Source organism: Drosophila takahashii, chromosome 4, assembly GCF_030179915.1.
Source record: "Drosophila takahashii strain IR98-3 E-12201 chromosome 4, DtakHiC1v2, whole genome shotgun sequence".
Taxonomy (NCBI): domain Eukaryota; kingdom Metazoa; phylum Arthropoda; class Insecta; order Diptera; family Drosophilidae; genus Drosophila; species Drosophila takahashii.
The window spans coordinates 2,402,205-2,417,158 of NC_091682.1; the positions used below are offsets into that span (position 1 = coordinate 2,402,205).

Genomic DNA, 14,954 nt, shown 5'->3' on the forward strand with positions numbered 1-14,954 from the left:
TTTTCTCAAAAACGGCTCTAACGATTTTCTTTAAAACTTTAAATTATATAGCCCTTGAGATTCCTTAAATTTTGTTATATAACACATTATTGTAAAAACTCACGTTTAAAAGTTATTAAGAAACGAAAATAGCCACTTTTGCCAGCTCAGAACAACTAACGCTTCCTGAGCATTGAATTTTGTGCGTGGGTGTCCAAACTGTATTTTAGGGTCATGAAATCAGGTAATTTGCATTTAACAGTTCCATATAGGAATCTCTTGTTCTACGACTTTTGGAAAAACCCGCTACTTTAGCGGGAAAAAAGCTAAAAATAGCTACGAAATAGTTTGTAAGTTCTACACTACTAAAGCTACAGACATGTGCTATACCTCGTTTAAAAGGTATTTTGAAATACTTCAACGCCTTTTTAACTTAATTCGTTTAAATACAATAGTTTTAAAATTATGATTGACCAATTTAAATTTAAATGTATATATTAGCTCCTGTGAGAGCTAAAGTAAACAAACAAAAACTTCTGATATTAAATAAAAACACCTCTTAACGAGGTAAAAAACTAGTGACGACCGCACCTTCAACATACAAAAGTTATGATATCAACATTTGTGACGAAAAATTATTACATTCGTCATTACATACACTTTCTAAAATTTTATTTTTCGGCACGCTGCAATACGTTCCATTCTTGTACACCACATATAGATCATTCGGGTCACAAGAACGCGCCTGAAGACCCCAACTACACATTCCCTGACTACTCTGGTCAAATTCTCACCACTGGGAACGCTGCTATGACATTCTACATCATACACTCTACATTAATGTCTCTACGTCACGTCGTGTGACGGTTCCAATGTACCTGGCCGCATCCACTATCGGCCAAATAAATCAACACTACCTATTGTCCATTAGCCCAAAAAAAAAAACATCTTTAAATCATAAATTTTAAACCCACCATTAAATTTGGATTTGCTAGATCCTTCCCTAGCCGCAATATCTTGGATTCTTAATAAAGCTTGTTTTTATCTTTGATGAAATATTAATATTTATTTCGACAATTTAAATACTATTTAAATTTTATTGCAATAGAAAAAAATAAGGATTCACATGGTCTAATTGTTTATGTGAAGTATCTTTAACAAATGTTTTCGAGAATTACCAATTAATATTTATACAGGTACTTATTTACATAAATAGGAATGTGCGTGTAGTGATTTTTAAATGTACAGATGAAAATGGATTTAGTAAATAAATTTATTAGCGTTCGACCAGCATTATGTACAAATGTACGAAAGTATGCGGATTTATCAGTTGACAAAATTATATGTGTATAGCCAGAAGTTAATATGATCAGTTTTTTAAAAGTTTGAGTGCAAATTTTAATATTGTTTTGGGCATTACATATATTTTTGGAGGTTTGAATGTGGGTCATTTCATAAACGTGATAGAATCATGATATTCACGTATACGTCACAGAACATATCTTTTATAACATCCATAGTGTTTAGAGATACTTTTATATTTATATTGTATATTTTATGTATGATTTGGTTTATATGAGAATGGTGCCTAGGAATCGTAGTAAAATAATTAAAAATTAAGAAACTTTTGCCAACTTAAGATTTTTGTAATATGTAATGTTGTAGGTGAAGTTTTGAAGATTGGGTAATACGGGCTGCCATGTTTATGTACCCATTGTTGGCTCCTGCCGTATTTCCGATTTCAGCTTAACAAATTCCTTGGCTACTTCGTCATTATTACGTTGTGACAAAATTCTTAAAATGGTCCAACCCGTCTCGTCCATTTCAATACGCCTCATTAAGGGTAACCAGCATGCGACCGAGCCCTGTGATGCATTACATAAAAAGTATTGTGTTTTTAATTTTGAAAAGCATTCCAAACCTTTTCCGATATGTCCTTTAGTGGAATTACAGCCACGCCTACAAGTCTATCATCACGGGCAAAACAATAGTCCTTAACGCAAATGTGCAACTCAAAAAAGTCTAACTGCTCCTCATTTCCAATGGTGCTGGAAGACAAATTTAATGTGTTATAAAATTTTAGAACTTATGTTTAACAACCACTTACAAACTAAATGATTCGTTGTATTTGGGTGACCAATTGTTAGACTTCGACTTTGTAGCGAATTTTCTCTTTTTTTCCTGCAGGTGTGGTCCGATTAGATTGATGTCAACGAATGGTCGAAACATTCCCGACGGTATTTGCCACTTAAGATCATTTGCAGCAACGACTAAGGAAAGGACATTAATTATGAGTATGTTATCAGTAAAAGAAAATTATATTTGTTTTTATTTAGTCTACTTTACCTTTAACGTTTACTTTATGTTCGCCGGTGCCTGGATGTGAAAATAAGTCTATTTGCACGGAAATTTCGCCAACACTTTCCTCTGCGTTTTCAGGGTCAACTGAATTATGTTAAAATTTCAATAAAAGCGTGGAAAAATAATTAAAAAGAACGTAAGGAAAATGAAACAAGAAAGAACGCTATAGTCGGGTTCGTGTACCCGTCACTCGGCTTAATGGAGTGCGAGGGAGATGGATATATAACTTTTTTTGATTGCGTATAACTTTTTAATGAATGGTCCGATTTAAAAAATGACTTCTACATTTCGATAGGTATAAATATGCACAACACAATTGCATTTATACTTCTCGGAAATCTTTAAAGGTGTGGGCGCCAGACACATTTTAAAATCGTTAGTGGGCGATTATGGGCGTTGGAGGGGGCGTGGAACTCGGCTGAAATAAACTTGCGTAGGAAGCCCAAGAATATGTGTGGAAAATCTCAACCTTCTAGCTTTTGTAGTTTCCAAGATCTCAGCGTTCATACAGACAGACAGACGGACATGGCTAGATTGACTCGGCTAGTGATCCTGATCAAGAATATATATAGTTTATAGGGTCGGAAACGCTTCCTTCTACCTGTTACATACTTTTGCACGAATCTAATATACCCTTTTACTCTACGAGTAACGGGTATAAATATATAAGCTATTTGAAAAATCTTTTATCTAAAAATTAATGGTCATGTTAATGTTAAAATTAACTGTTATAAAGCGGGCTTTTTAAGGTAACTAAATTTAACAAGAAAGGAAGTTAAATTCGGCAAACGGAAGTTTATTGTTATTGTGCCCCGACTATCAGATAAACGTTACTCAGCTAAACGGAGTGCGAGGGAAATGGATTTAACGAAAGGTCCGATTTGAAATTTTTTTTCCACATTTCGATAGGTATAAATAAACACAATAAAATTGCATTTATAATTCTCCGAAATCTTAAAAGGTGTGGGCGCCAGACACCTTTTAAAATCGTTTAAGGCGATTGTGGGCGTTATAGGGGGCGTGGCGCTCGGCTGAAACAAACTTGCGCTGCGAAGGAAGCCCAAGAATATGTGTGGGTAATCCGAACTTTTCATTTTTTGAAGTTTCCGAGATCTTAGCGTTTATACAGACAGTCGGACATGGCTATATCGACTAGGCTAGTGACCCTGATAAAGAATATATATACTTTATATACTATACTATTACATACTTTTGCTCGAATACCATATACCCTTTCACTCACGGGTTAAAATTTTTGTTACCTACATTTTTTAATGATTGTACAAAATTCGTAACTAAAGCCTAGTACTCAGGACGACGAAAACTGCTAGCTAAGCATAGGAGTAAGCGAGAGGCAAATAGGTAGCTAAGGCCTTTAGCTGGGACTTTTTTCCACCGCGGTACTCAGTTGAGCTAAGGAAATAGTAAGGAAATACCAAAAAAATACTATATTTATCGGATGAATTCCGATGAACGCCTTTAGCCGCGGCCCAAAGAATAAAGCCTAGTACTCAGTTCGGCTAAGAGTTTCACTAGTCGAAAAATATTAATCATTTAGTGTGACCGAAGTTTTCGGAGTTCATCCGCAATGCATGTAGCATGGTCTTACTCTCTGCAAACAAATCAACTGGCGCCAATTTTGAAATATTATAAAATGATTAGCCGACCTAGGTCGCAAGTTTTAAATTTGCTGTTGGAATGAGGATATGTATTGCTGCAACTCCTACAGGCAGTTTTCCATTGGTTTTTGGGGCTTTCATTCTATTTATAATATGTTATTGGCACACCGCTTCTGCACAAACACAGCCAAAGATCAAATTTTTTATTCTTTGGGCCGCGGCTAAAGGCGTTCATCGGAATTCACCCGCTAAATCTAGTATTTTTTTAGTATTTCCTTACCATTTCCTTAGCTCAACTGAGTACCGCGGTGAAAAAAGTCCCCGGCTAAAGGCTTTAGCTACCTATTTGCCTCTCGCTTACTCTTATGCTTAGCTAGCAGTTTTCGTCGTACTGAGTACTAGGCTTAAAAAAAAAAAAAAAAATTGTCCACATTCACAGGCCGTTGAAGAAACACGCACATTTCACGCCGGGTAGGGCAAGGGACCTCGTGGTGTGGATTCACTTTTAGGTTAAGTTTGTGTAACACAAAATTCAAGACAAAGTATCTGGTCATATGCACTAGTCGTGCGACCAACCTTCATTTTCAACATTCGTTAAAATCAAAGCCTTAAAAAAAAAAACCAATGGAAAACTGCCTGTAGGAGTTGCTGCAATACATATCGCCATTCCAACAGCAAATTTAAAGCTTGCGACCCAGGTCGGATCAACGTTTTGTAAGTTGATTTGTTTTCTGAGAGTAAGACCATGCTACATGCATTGCGGATGAACTCCGAAAACTTCGGTCACACTAAAAGATTAATATTTTTCGACTAGTGAAACTCTTAGGCGAACTGAGTACTAGGCTTAAAAAAATATTGTCTCCAATACGACTTTACCTCTTTGAACTCAAAAATACTAACAGAAGTTATTGTCTATCTTATTAGGTAATTTCAATTGTACTTACCCTCGTGGACTTGGCTAGATATAAAGGTTTTGATTAGTGTGTCGGTCATTTGCGTATATAAACTGAGTGCATAACGTAGACTTTGCAGCTCGGACGATTTTTCAAGAAATGTCTTTTTCAGTCCATTGCCACCGGCGTGGAAATATTGTTTTATTGTATCTAAGGCAACGTCAAGTACGGCACACTGTTTTGGTGATAAATTTTTTTCGACTTCCTTTGATATGTCCATTACCCCGCTAAGAGCACTTTTAACATCCTGCTTTCCAGCCATATGTGACTTGAACAATCGTCCCATGTCTTCAATTTTTGCATTGGATGCTAAGTTTTTTGCATTGTCAGTAAGGTGCTTAAACATCATCTATTAAAGAATATATATATATATTTGATGGCAAAGATTAGAGATCATTATACGAACAGTTTTATCAGTCATTGGTGGTAGAACAATTGTTTTCTCCAATATTCGCATTACGATCTTCCATAGCTCCTTCAATAATCGCTTCAGTACGGTTTTTTCACATGATTGGGCATAAAGAGTTAAAGAACCATCCAGCAAATCCATAAGCGGTCTTAAAACTTCATCGGCCTCAACGGCGACCGCGTTTCTTTGGGCTGCTAGGTTACCAGCCGCCAGAGTTCCACTGCCCCCCTTGATTGAAAGTAGCATGTCACCCAGTTCTCGCACCGACTGAGTTATTCGGGGCTCCAAACTAATGTTAAAAATGAATAAGTTATAATTAGTCATAAAATTACGTTTTCCGCACTGCATCTGTGGGTTCACCTGATGGCGAATTGTGATGCCAAATCGTCTAATGCCGAGTTCAGATTCTGTTGAAGTTCTTTTAAAATATTGGCTGCGTCCTCTTCTAGCTTATCCCCTCCCATAGACTCAAACATTTTTTCCAACTGCACTCTTAGTTGTTGGATATTGTTCATAAGTATGCAGGCCTATTACCGCAGTAGTACAAGAAAAGGATGCATAAGGAACAGTGTATGGGTGTTAAATTGTCGGCTAATTGTTCTACTCACAATTCTTTCATCCTTCATATGATCTGGAAACTCGACTTTTACAATATCCGCATAAGCTATTAGCACTTTTACGATTGTTTTAGCAAAACGCCTCATGTAACGTTTCCAAATTTCTGGATCAGGACACTCGAGTTTGCTAACAACATCGAAACATTGCGTCAATTGCGTAAAAACGTCGACAACCGAATTTGAAAAAAGCGCGTGCTCGCTGCTCTTTTGAAACTAAAAGACAATGCAGATTTTAAGAATTTAAGAATGGTTATAATATTGCACAAGTAAGGGTGTAGGGCAAGCCATTAAAGAATTATACAAAAAAGCTGATTTAGTAGTGTAGCAATTAATTAACTTAGTATTCATTCATTAATTTAGATTTCTGTCACCAAAAAATTTAACTGAACGAACTAAACATTCTCGGCTTTGATACTTCGATATTTTATTTAATCGGCGGTCGTAACTGTTGGACCCCCAGTACCTAGAGTCGAAATTGTAATTTTATTGTAAAATAAACAAGAAAGAAAGCTAGCTTCGGCCATTAATTTTTCGATCGGTTCTATGGCAGCTATATGATATAGTCGTCCGATTTTGATAAAATTAAAATGGAAATTCGGAAATATTTAAAAAGAGTCATGTCCTAAAGTAGAAGAGAATACAATAAAAACCGAAAAAGCTAAAATTTATTTCCTATTACTTTCCCATTAATTTTCCGATCGTTCCTATGGCAGCTATATTATATAGTCGTCCGATTTTTTAAATATTTTATTCGAAATTCGGAAATATTTAAAAAACAAGAGGGAACGCTATAGTCGGGTGCCCCGACTATCAGATACCCGTTACTCAGCTAAAGGGAGTGCGAAGGAGATGGAGAAAAACTTTGATCCGCCGTAACTTTTTAACGAATGGTCCGATTTAAAAAATTTCTTCTACATTTCGATAGGTATTGATAAACACAATAAAACTGCATTTTTACTTTTCCAAAATATTGAAATTTTTAAAATCGTATATAAGCGATTGTGGGCGTTAGAAACAAACTTTGAAACAAACTTGCGCTGCGTAGGAACTCCTAGAATCTGCATGCAAAATGTCAATCTTCTAGCTTTTATAGTTTCCGAGATCTCAGCGTTCATACAGACGGACAGACAGACAGACGGACAGACGGACATGGCTAGATCGACTCGGCTAGTGATCCCGATCAAGAATATATATAGTTTACAGGGTCGGAAACGCTTCCTTCTACCTGTTACATACTGTTGCACGAATCTAATATACCCTTTTACTCTACGAGTAACGGGTATAATAATATTTCCAAGAGTAGAAGGTTTTATTTCAAATAACACCGAAGCTAGATTTTTTTTTACGTTTCCTTCCTATGGGAGCTATAAGATATAGTTGTCCGATCCGGTTGGTTCCGACTTATATACTACCTGCAATAGAAAGAAGACTTTTGGGAAAATTTCATCGCGATAGCCTCAAAACTGAGAGACTAGTTTGCGTAGAAACGGACAGACAGACGGACGGACAGACGGCCAGACGGACAGACGGACATGGCTAGATTGACTCGTCTAGTGATGCTGATCAAGAATATATATACTTTATGGGGTCGGAAACGTCTCCTTCACTGCGTTGCAAACTTCTGACTGAAATCATAATACCGTCTGCCAGTTTACACCTCAAAAAAAATGTTTCAAGGTTTAAACTCCACCTTTAATTTAACGTATGGACAAAAAAACGGTTCACATTTTTTTTACTCTTTGTACATATGTGCAGAGAACTTACTCAAAGGTTTTTACTTTCCTTTTTGGCCTACACGTTAAATTTAAAGTACGTTTTAACTCTAAACAAGAGAGAACGCTATAGTCGGGTGCCCCGACTATCAGATACCCGTTACTCAGCTAAAGGAAGTGCGAAGGAGGGGGAGATAAAAACTTTGATCCGCCGTAACTTTTTAACGAATGGTCCGATTTAAAAAATTTCTTCTACATTTCGATAGGTATGGATAAACACCATAAAACTGCATTTTTACTTTTCCGAAATATTGAAATTTTTAAAATCGTATATAAGCGATTGTGGGCGTTAGAGGGGGCGTGGCACCCTTTTGAAACAAACTTGCGCTGCGTAGGAACTCCTAGAATCTGCATGCAAAATGTCAATCTTCTAGCTTTTATAGTTTCCGAGATCTCAGCGTTCATACGGACAGACAGACAGACAGACAGACGGACATGGCTAGATCGACTCGGCTAGTGATCCTGATCAAGAATATATATAGTTTATAGGGTCGGAAACGCTTCCTTCTACCTGTTACATACTTTTGCACGAATCTAATATACCCTTTTACTCTACGAGTAACGGGTATAATGATCATACATTTTCTAGGTTTAAACTCTTCCGTTAATTTAAGAGGTGGAAAAGGAAACGGCTCTTAATATTTTTACTCGTACATGTGTGCAGAGAACTTACTATTCCAGGTTTTTAATTTCCTACTGGAGTTCTTACCCCGTCTTTTTTGTCTCGTTTAAATGCGCCGTGAAGGTATTCCAATGACACATCGTCATTTTCGTTGAGCCACTGCATCACAAAAGGTTCGAACCATGCTGGGTAGTCGGGGACCGCACCTTTGTAGGGAGGCACCTCCTTAACGTAGTTACTATATAGCCATTTAACTCTGAAGTGTAGATTCATGTAAGCCGACGACTTGCATAGACGGTGCTGTTCGTGTTCCTCAAGTGCGTATTTCATGTCGACAGCAAAAAGATGCCACATTGAGGATGCTGATAACTGCAATTTGTATATAGGGAAAAATTATTAATTTTAAGAGCAAATAGGAATGAATGCAACATTTACTTGGCCAATATTAAGTTCCTGAGGAAATTGGTTTAAAACTGTTCCATAACTGTTTTTATCTTCGTCTATAACCGATACAATTAAAGCTATTAGTTTGTGCCAGAAGTCAACGCTATCCAATTTGGGTTCATGATCATCCGGAGCCCGTTTTGCTTCGTTGGGATCCACCTGTACATTTAAGAAACCAAAGGTAATTTTAAACATGATTCAATATTTTAATATTTTATAAAGTACGTTTATTAAGTAGAATGTACAAGCATTTTTCGTCACAAAATATAATTTCAGAACTTTTGTATGTTGATGGTGCGATCGTCACGACCGATCAGAAGTTTATGTTTTCAACATAAATCTCTTTAGCTATAATACGCGTATGAACACTATGTTAATGGCATTTAAATCAAGAAATTTCCATTGACAAGGCCAAGACTAATTCATTACTGTATCCCGGCCTGTAATAATTAATTTATTACATTAAATTGTTAGTCGATGTATAGAAATAATATTTGAAGATATCCGAATTTTTTTTTTGCGCTTTCCGGCCTTTAATAATTAATTTATTACATAAATTACATAATATTATTGTCGATGTCAAAATAGTATGTTTTCTTTATACCTTAAAAATCGTTATTAAGAATTTGTTCTTATTATTATTATAAAGTGTTCGACTATAATGTAAAATTTACAGACGAACTTAAACTTAGCTATAGCTACGGGGCCTTAAGCTAAAGAATTTGTTCTTATCTAATTGGTTATTGGGCATTCAAACGCGCATTTTTATAAATAAAATATGTTACATAGTTAAAGAATCTCAAGGGCTACATAGTTTTAAATTGAAAAAGAAATCGTTAGAGTCGCTTTAGAGAATAGCCAAAAAGTGATTTAAAAAACAAGAGAGAACGCTATAGTCGGGTGCCCCGACTATCAGATACCCGTTACTCAGCTAAAGGGAGTGCGAAGGAGATGGGGATAAAAACTTTTATCCGCCGTAACTTTTTAACGAATGGTCCGATTTAAAAATTTCTTCTACATTTCGATAGGTATTGATAAACACAATAAAACATTTTTACTTTTCCGAAATATTTAAATTTTTAAAATCGCGATTGTGGGCGTTAGAGGGGGCGTGGCACCCTTTTGAAACAAACTTGCGCTGCGTAGGAACTCCTAGAATCTGCTTGCAAAATGTCAGTCTTCTAGCTTTTATAGTTTCCGAGATCTCAGCGTTCATACGGACAGACAGACAGACAGACAGACGGACAGACGGACATGGCTAGATCGACTCGGCTAGTGATCCTGATCAAGAATATATATACTTTATAGGGTCAGAAATGCTTCCTTCTAGCTGTTACATACTTTTGCACGAAGAATAAACTTAATAAACTTTTTGCCAAAAATTTTAAACTATTGTGTTTAACCAATTTTTATAAAGACGGCGAGAATAGCATATTATCTTTTTAAAGGGGTACAGCACGAAAAGATTTATTCGTTTAGAAACTATAAGCCTTCAAAACCCGGGTTGTTTCAAAAGTCGTAGAACAATCGTTTCTTATAATGATGTTTCGGATTTTATAATATGACGCGTATTTTCAATAAGAATACAACTAGGCTATACAAGTGGTTATTTATCCCCACCGGCCTAACAGCTCCAATTTTCTCAATTTTTTTGTACAGTTCCGCCGACCTTTCTGTCAAACCAATAAAAATTGTTTAAGTCTTAGTATGCAATCCTCTTAGTTTTTGCGATGCATCGAACGTTATGATCGGACGATCACAGCAGATTTTCATTTCTTCGTGTATCCTTCGTGTGTCACCTTTGCACACTCTCATTCTGCCGTCCACAGTGATATTTGACTTAAACAAAATTCATATATTTATACCTGTTACTCGTAGAGTAAAAGGTTACATTGTAATTTTTTATTAGCCGAGTCGATCTAGCCATGTCCGTCTGTCTGTCTGTCCGTATGAACGCTGAGATCTCGGAAACTACAAAAGCTCATATTCTTGGGCTTCCTACGCAGCGCAAGTTTATTTCAGTCGAGCGCCACGCCCCCTCTAACGCCCACAATCGCTCACTAACGATTTAAAAATGTGTCCGGCGCCCACACCTTTAAAGATTTCCGAGAAGCAATTTTGTTGTGTATTTTTATACCTACCGATATGTAGGAGACATTTTTCAAATCGGACCATTCATTAAAAAGTTACGCGCAATCAAAATTGTATATATCAATCTCCCTCGCCATCCCTTTAGCTGAGTGACGGGTATTAGATAGTCGGGACACAACCCGACTACAGCGCCCTCTCTTGTTTTTCTTTAAATCATTAATATCACAATGCAACGCCGAAAATTTAACCGCAGTTTCAAAATCTGAAACTACTGATTAAAACTATTCAAACCCACATGGCGTTTTTTTTGGATTGTCTCGCGTTCGGATAAAAAAAATTTGAAATCCAATCTTACGACAGCTGCACTTTTTCTAAAATAACTATTTTCTATTATTTTTCTTTCTTTAAAAAATATTAAATATACATAATTATAATAATTCTGAGCAAATAAAAAAAAAAATTGTATTCGGCTCTTAACCCCGAACTAAATCGCAATTACACTCAAAAACCTTAAAAATGTTGCACAGTGTATTTACAAAATAATAGGGCAGCAGTATTTTCCAGGGACCGTAACTGTTATAGGTTTTATTTTAAAAATCACACTTTAACAGTTATTTTCTGATTTGTAAAGTAAAACTCAAAGAATAACTGTTATTTTTTGAGTTTTATAATAAAAGTTGACAAATAACAGTTATTAGTCGTGATCAAAAATAAAACTCAAACTTTATTTATGGCGATTTTGTGGGTAAAATAAATTTAAAAAAAATATAGGTATAAAATATGCGCGGCTGACTTTTTTAACAAATTTTTAGTAAGTTATATAAAACACGGGTAATATGTTTTTTTAAAATTATTTTATTTTTTAAAAATGTCAAGAGAATAACTGTTATTCATAAAAATCAAAAAATAACAGTTATTTTTTGAGTTTTATTATAAAAATCAAAAAATAAGAATCATTACGGATTTGTAAATTTTTAGGACCCTTCTAAGTGCGTGTTTTTTTTTGTATGAAAAATGTACAATAACAGTTATTTTCGGTCCCTGGTATTTTCTATAAAAAGGTTTTTATTTCTAGGAAATAAAAAAGTTATACTTGCTATTAAACAAACATTTACATTTAAATATACTTTTTAAATTGTTTACTTGTTAAAATAATCACTTATAAAAGCTTCATGAACAAGTCGAGCAAGTTTTTTAACATTACTTAAATAAATTCATGTTACATTTAGGGTATTCAATTGCGTTGCAAACGATTGAAAAGTGTAAGCAGTTCCAACAATAATTTCCATAATAAATAGTTTACTAGGCCTACAACACCCCAGCCTATGTATACAAATATTTTGTACTTGTGTATAAATAATGGTTTAAAAAAGAGGTTTTAAATCAGGGACCGTAAATAATGATTACGCAGGTCAACAAAATGGACTTTATTAAAAGGTCCAGGCCTATTGGCATTAAAATAAGTTAATATAGACGTATATAAGCATATCTGCATACTTACTTTTCGCGTTTAACGGGTGGTATTTGGGCAATCGCGATTTGAAAAAATAGCAACATTTAATGTTTTGTTTTAAGATATCTTCGAGGGTCTGTGCTTAACTGTATTAAAACCTATGCCAAAAAATGGATTAGGTGCCCTTGTACATAATTGCATTTAAGGTTCCATTATTATTAGATTCAATCAAAGTCTATGAGTCATTGAAGTAATTTGTTCACCTCTATTCACAACCAACTTGATGTGGTGAACAGGCTTGCCAATGGGGCTGCACCAAAAACACTGTCGGCCTGTGTTATTGATCTATTTTTTGAACCAAAAAATCAGGCACTTAGGGTATTGCACAAAAAAAAACAATTTTTTTTAAATTTTTTTTTTGTAGAATAATATTTTAAGAATATACAAAAAAAGTTTTAAGTTTTTCGGACAAAAATTTTAGAAGTTATGCTAAAATTAGTACCCTAACCTCTAAGACTTTAGGTACGTAAGTGCATCTTTAAGTGTGTTTTTCTCGATACCACGTTTCGAAAGTCCGTGTTCATCGGCATTTGTAAACGGATTAACCGATCGTTTTCAAATTTCTCGCATATTTTTCTGCATAAAAAAACCCGCCCCCTGGGAAGCGTTTTTTTTTAAGTTTTTAACTTTAAATATTTTTTTTTATGCCGAAAGTCCCTTTTTTTAGGTGAAAAACGCATTTTTGACTTTGGAATCTCGAAAAAAATTCTCGAAAATAAAAAATTAAAAAAGGGCTTCCCAGGGGGTGGGTTTTTTTTAATTCTTAAGCGAAATGTAACAACAAAATGGAGATCCGATCATTTTTAGCGAAGGTACAGTGAACACCGCAAAACGCCTTTTTTTTAAAAGTGTTTTAATAGTTTTTTAATCGCTTTGCCACCGATATATTAGCCGATAGTATCGGTTATAAAAATTAGTGGATGTTAATAATATACAAAAGGTTTGAATTAAATACATTCAACCAGTTTTTATAGAAAAAATCGCAAAGTTGGTCGATTTTTTGGTGCTAAAGACCCTACCCCCCCTTAACAATTGTACACTTCTGCAACACAGATGAATACCCTAGTTGTGTTTCTATTCAATGTAAAGAATTTTACCTGAAATTCTCTGTTGTAAAGTTCATAGCAGTTTTCAAATAAAAACTGGTAGGTGGATCTTAGGCACGCCTTAACACAGTCTTTAACTACCGTACTCGCTCTCGGCGGACTAGACAGCTCTTGTACCTAAGTGTATAAATAAATTATATATTTTGTTGAAATTTATCTACAGTTAAATTACCTTCATGCGAAAAAATGTTATGCTGGTCAATAAATCGACTGTCGACTTTAGATCCATTAACTTTTCTGGGCTCGAAGCAGGAAAGTTGTTTCTGTACATTGACAAATCGATTCTGAGAGAGTTGTGCAACTGGTCCAGCAATTTTACAAATTTTTCTTTCTAAGAAATTACAGTTATAAATGTGTCATATTTAATATATCCTTGTAAAAATAATCATAAATGTAGATTACCCCAAAATTGCTTGCTGCAAAGCGATCACTGGCCGACACAGCTGAAGAAGCAGTCGTATGAGCATAATAAGCGTTTATGTTTGCCAGCAGGGTACTCATTACAGCTGGAACTCCGGGACAAAGGTACTTGGCAGATAGGCAATGGAAGTGCGTCATAGCTTGATAGATATTCTCGATTCCATACCGCATAGAAAACTCGTCCACAATCTCCTCAGGAATTTCATCGAAATACAGTTTCCAAGCATCGTCACCTTTTTGAGTTGGTAACTTAACCTTTGACAATATTTAAAAATATGCGTTTTTTTATTAAAAGGTACTAAACTTCTTAATGTAATGTATTTATCCAATGCTTACCATTCCGGTATTTTCTTCACAAAGATAATGAAACAGATTCTCGTGCAAGCAAGTATATTGTACATGATAGGGAGCTACCTTCTCCTCGCCCTTTATTTCAACAGATATATGAAGCCGAATAGCGCCCGACACAGCGGATTTATCTGTGCGCTTCTCCAAGTTGTACCATACATCCATTTCGCCAGAGAGTGTACGAACCTCGATAATAGTTTGGCCCAAAAAATCATCAGACTCTCGAGTTAATTTCTGACGAAGTTTCGACTTAAGATCATTGTCTTCGTCCCAAACTCGAACCTTAATACGGTCTGATGAGTTGTGGCACTCGCTACATCCACCCAATAAACAACAATTTAGTTATCAGCGTAAGGTACAATTTGTTAAAAATAAAATGTATTTTAACGTACGTTATGTTGTGCTTATGTAGTGCTATATGGCACATGTGTATTGACAAGGCTTATAAAAAAATAACGTCACAATGAAGGGTTCCGACCAAAATGTAGTATTTACATACAGAAGATGATGGTGGTTACCCTGCGCTCGTAAACTAGACTAAATCATCATCGCTGTGGCGCAGTACAGGTAGCGATGAAGGGCACTTACTAATACAGTGACAGAAGTCGAAGAGCACGATTTGAGTTAATCTTGCCCTACTTCTCGAATGACGGTTAACATTTCTCGGACAGATAAAGTCCCTGTTAAGAAAATTCGGGTA

General features: G+C 35.5%; 1 protein-coding gene across 8 annotated transcripts in view; it reads right to left on the reverse strand.

Moving 5' to 3' along the window:
• Positions 1–1,014: 1,014 nt before the first annotated feature.
• The window catches only part of unc-13, a 61,141-nt gene continuing 47,201 nt past the window's right edge, over positions 1,015–14,954 (reverse strand). For 7 of the 8 annotated variants that reach the window (XM_070218137.1, XM_044395371.2, XM_044395370.2 and 4 more), the window contains 14 exons: positions 14,243–14,567; positions 13,889–14,161; positions 13,659–13,817; positions 13,478–13,603; positions 8,768–8,935; positions 8,420–8,701; positions 5,930–6,151; positions 5,682–5,848; positions 5,319–5,610; positions 4,904–5,261; positions 2,326–2,424; positions 2,087–2,249; positions 1,901–2,027; positions 1,015–1,844 (listed from right to left, as the gene is read on the reverse strand). In XM_070218137.1, the coding sequence (XP_070074238.1) occupies positions 1,683–1,844; positions 1,901–2,027; positions 2,087–2,249; positions 2,326–2,424; positions 4,904–5,261; positions 5,319–5,610; positions 5,682–5,848; positions 5,930–6,151; positions 8,420–8,701; positions 8,768–8,935; positions 13,478–13,603; positions 13,659–13,817; positions 13,889–14,161; positions 14,243–14,567 (2,923 nt within the window). In that variant the 3' untranslated portion in view covers positions 1,015–1,682. Of the gene's footprint in view, positions 1,845–1,900; positions 2,028–2,086; positions 2,250–2,325; positions 2,425–4,903; positions 5,262–5,318; positions 5,611–5,681; positions 5,849–5,929; positions 6,152–8,419; positions 8,702–8,767; positions 8,936–13,477; positions 13,604–13,658; positions 13,818–13,888; positions 14,162–14,242; positions 14,568–14,954 lie in introns of those variants that run through there. The other variant, XR_011419578.1, reaches the window with a different exon arrangement.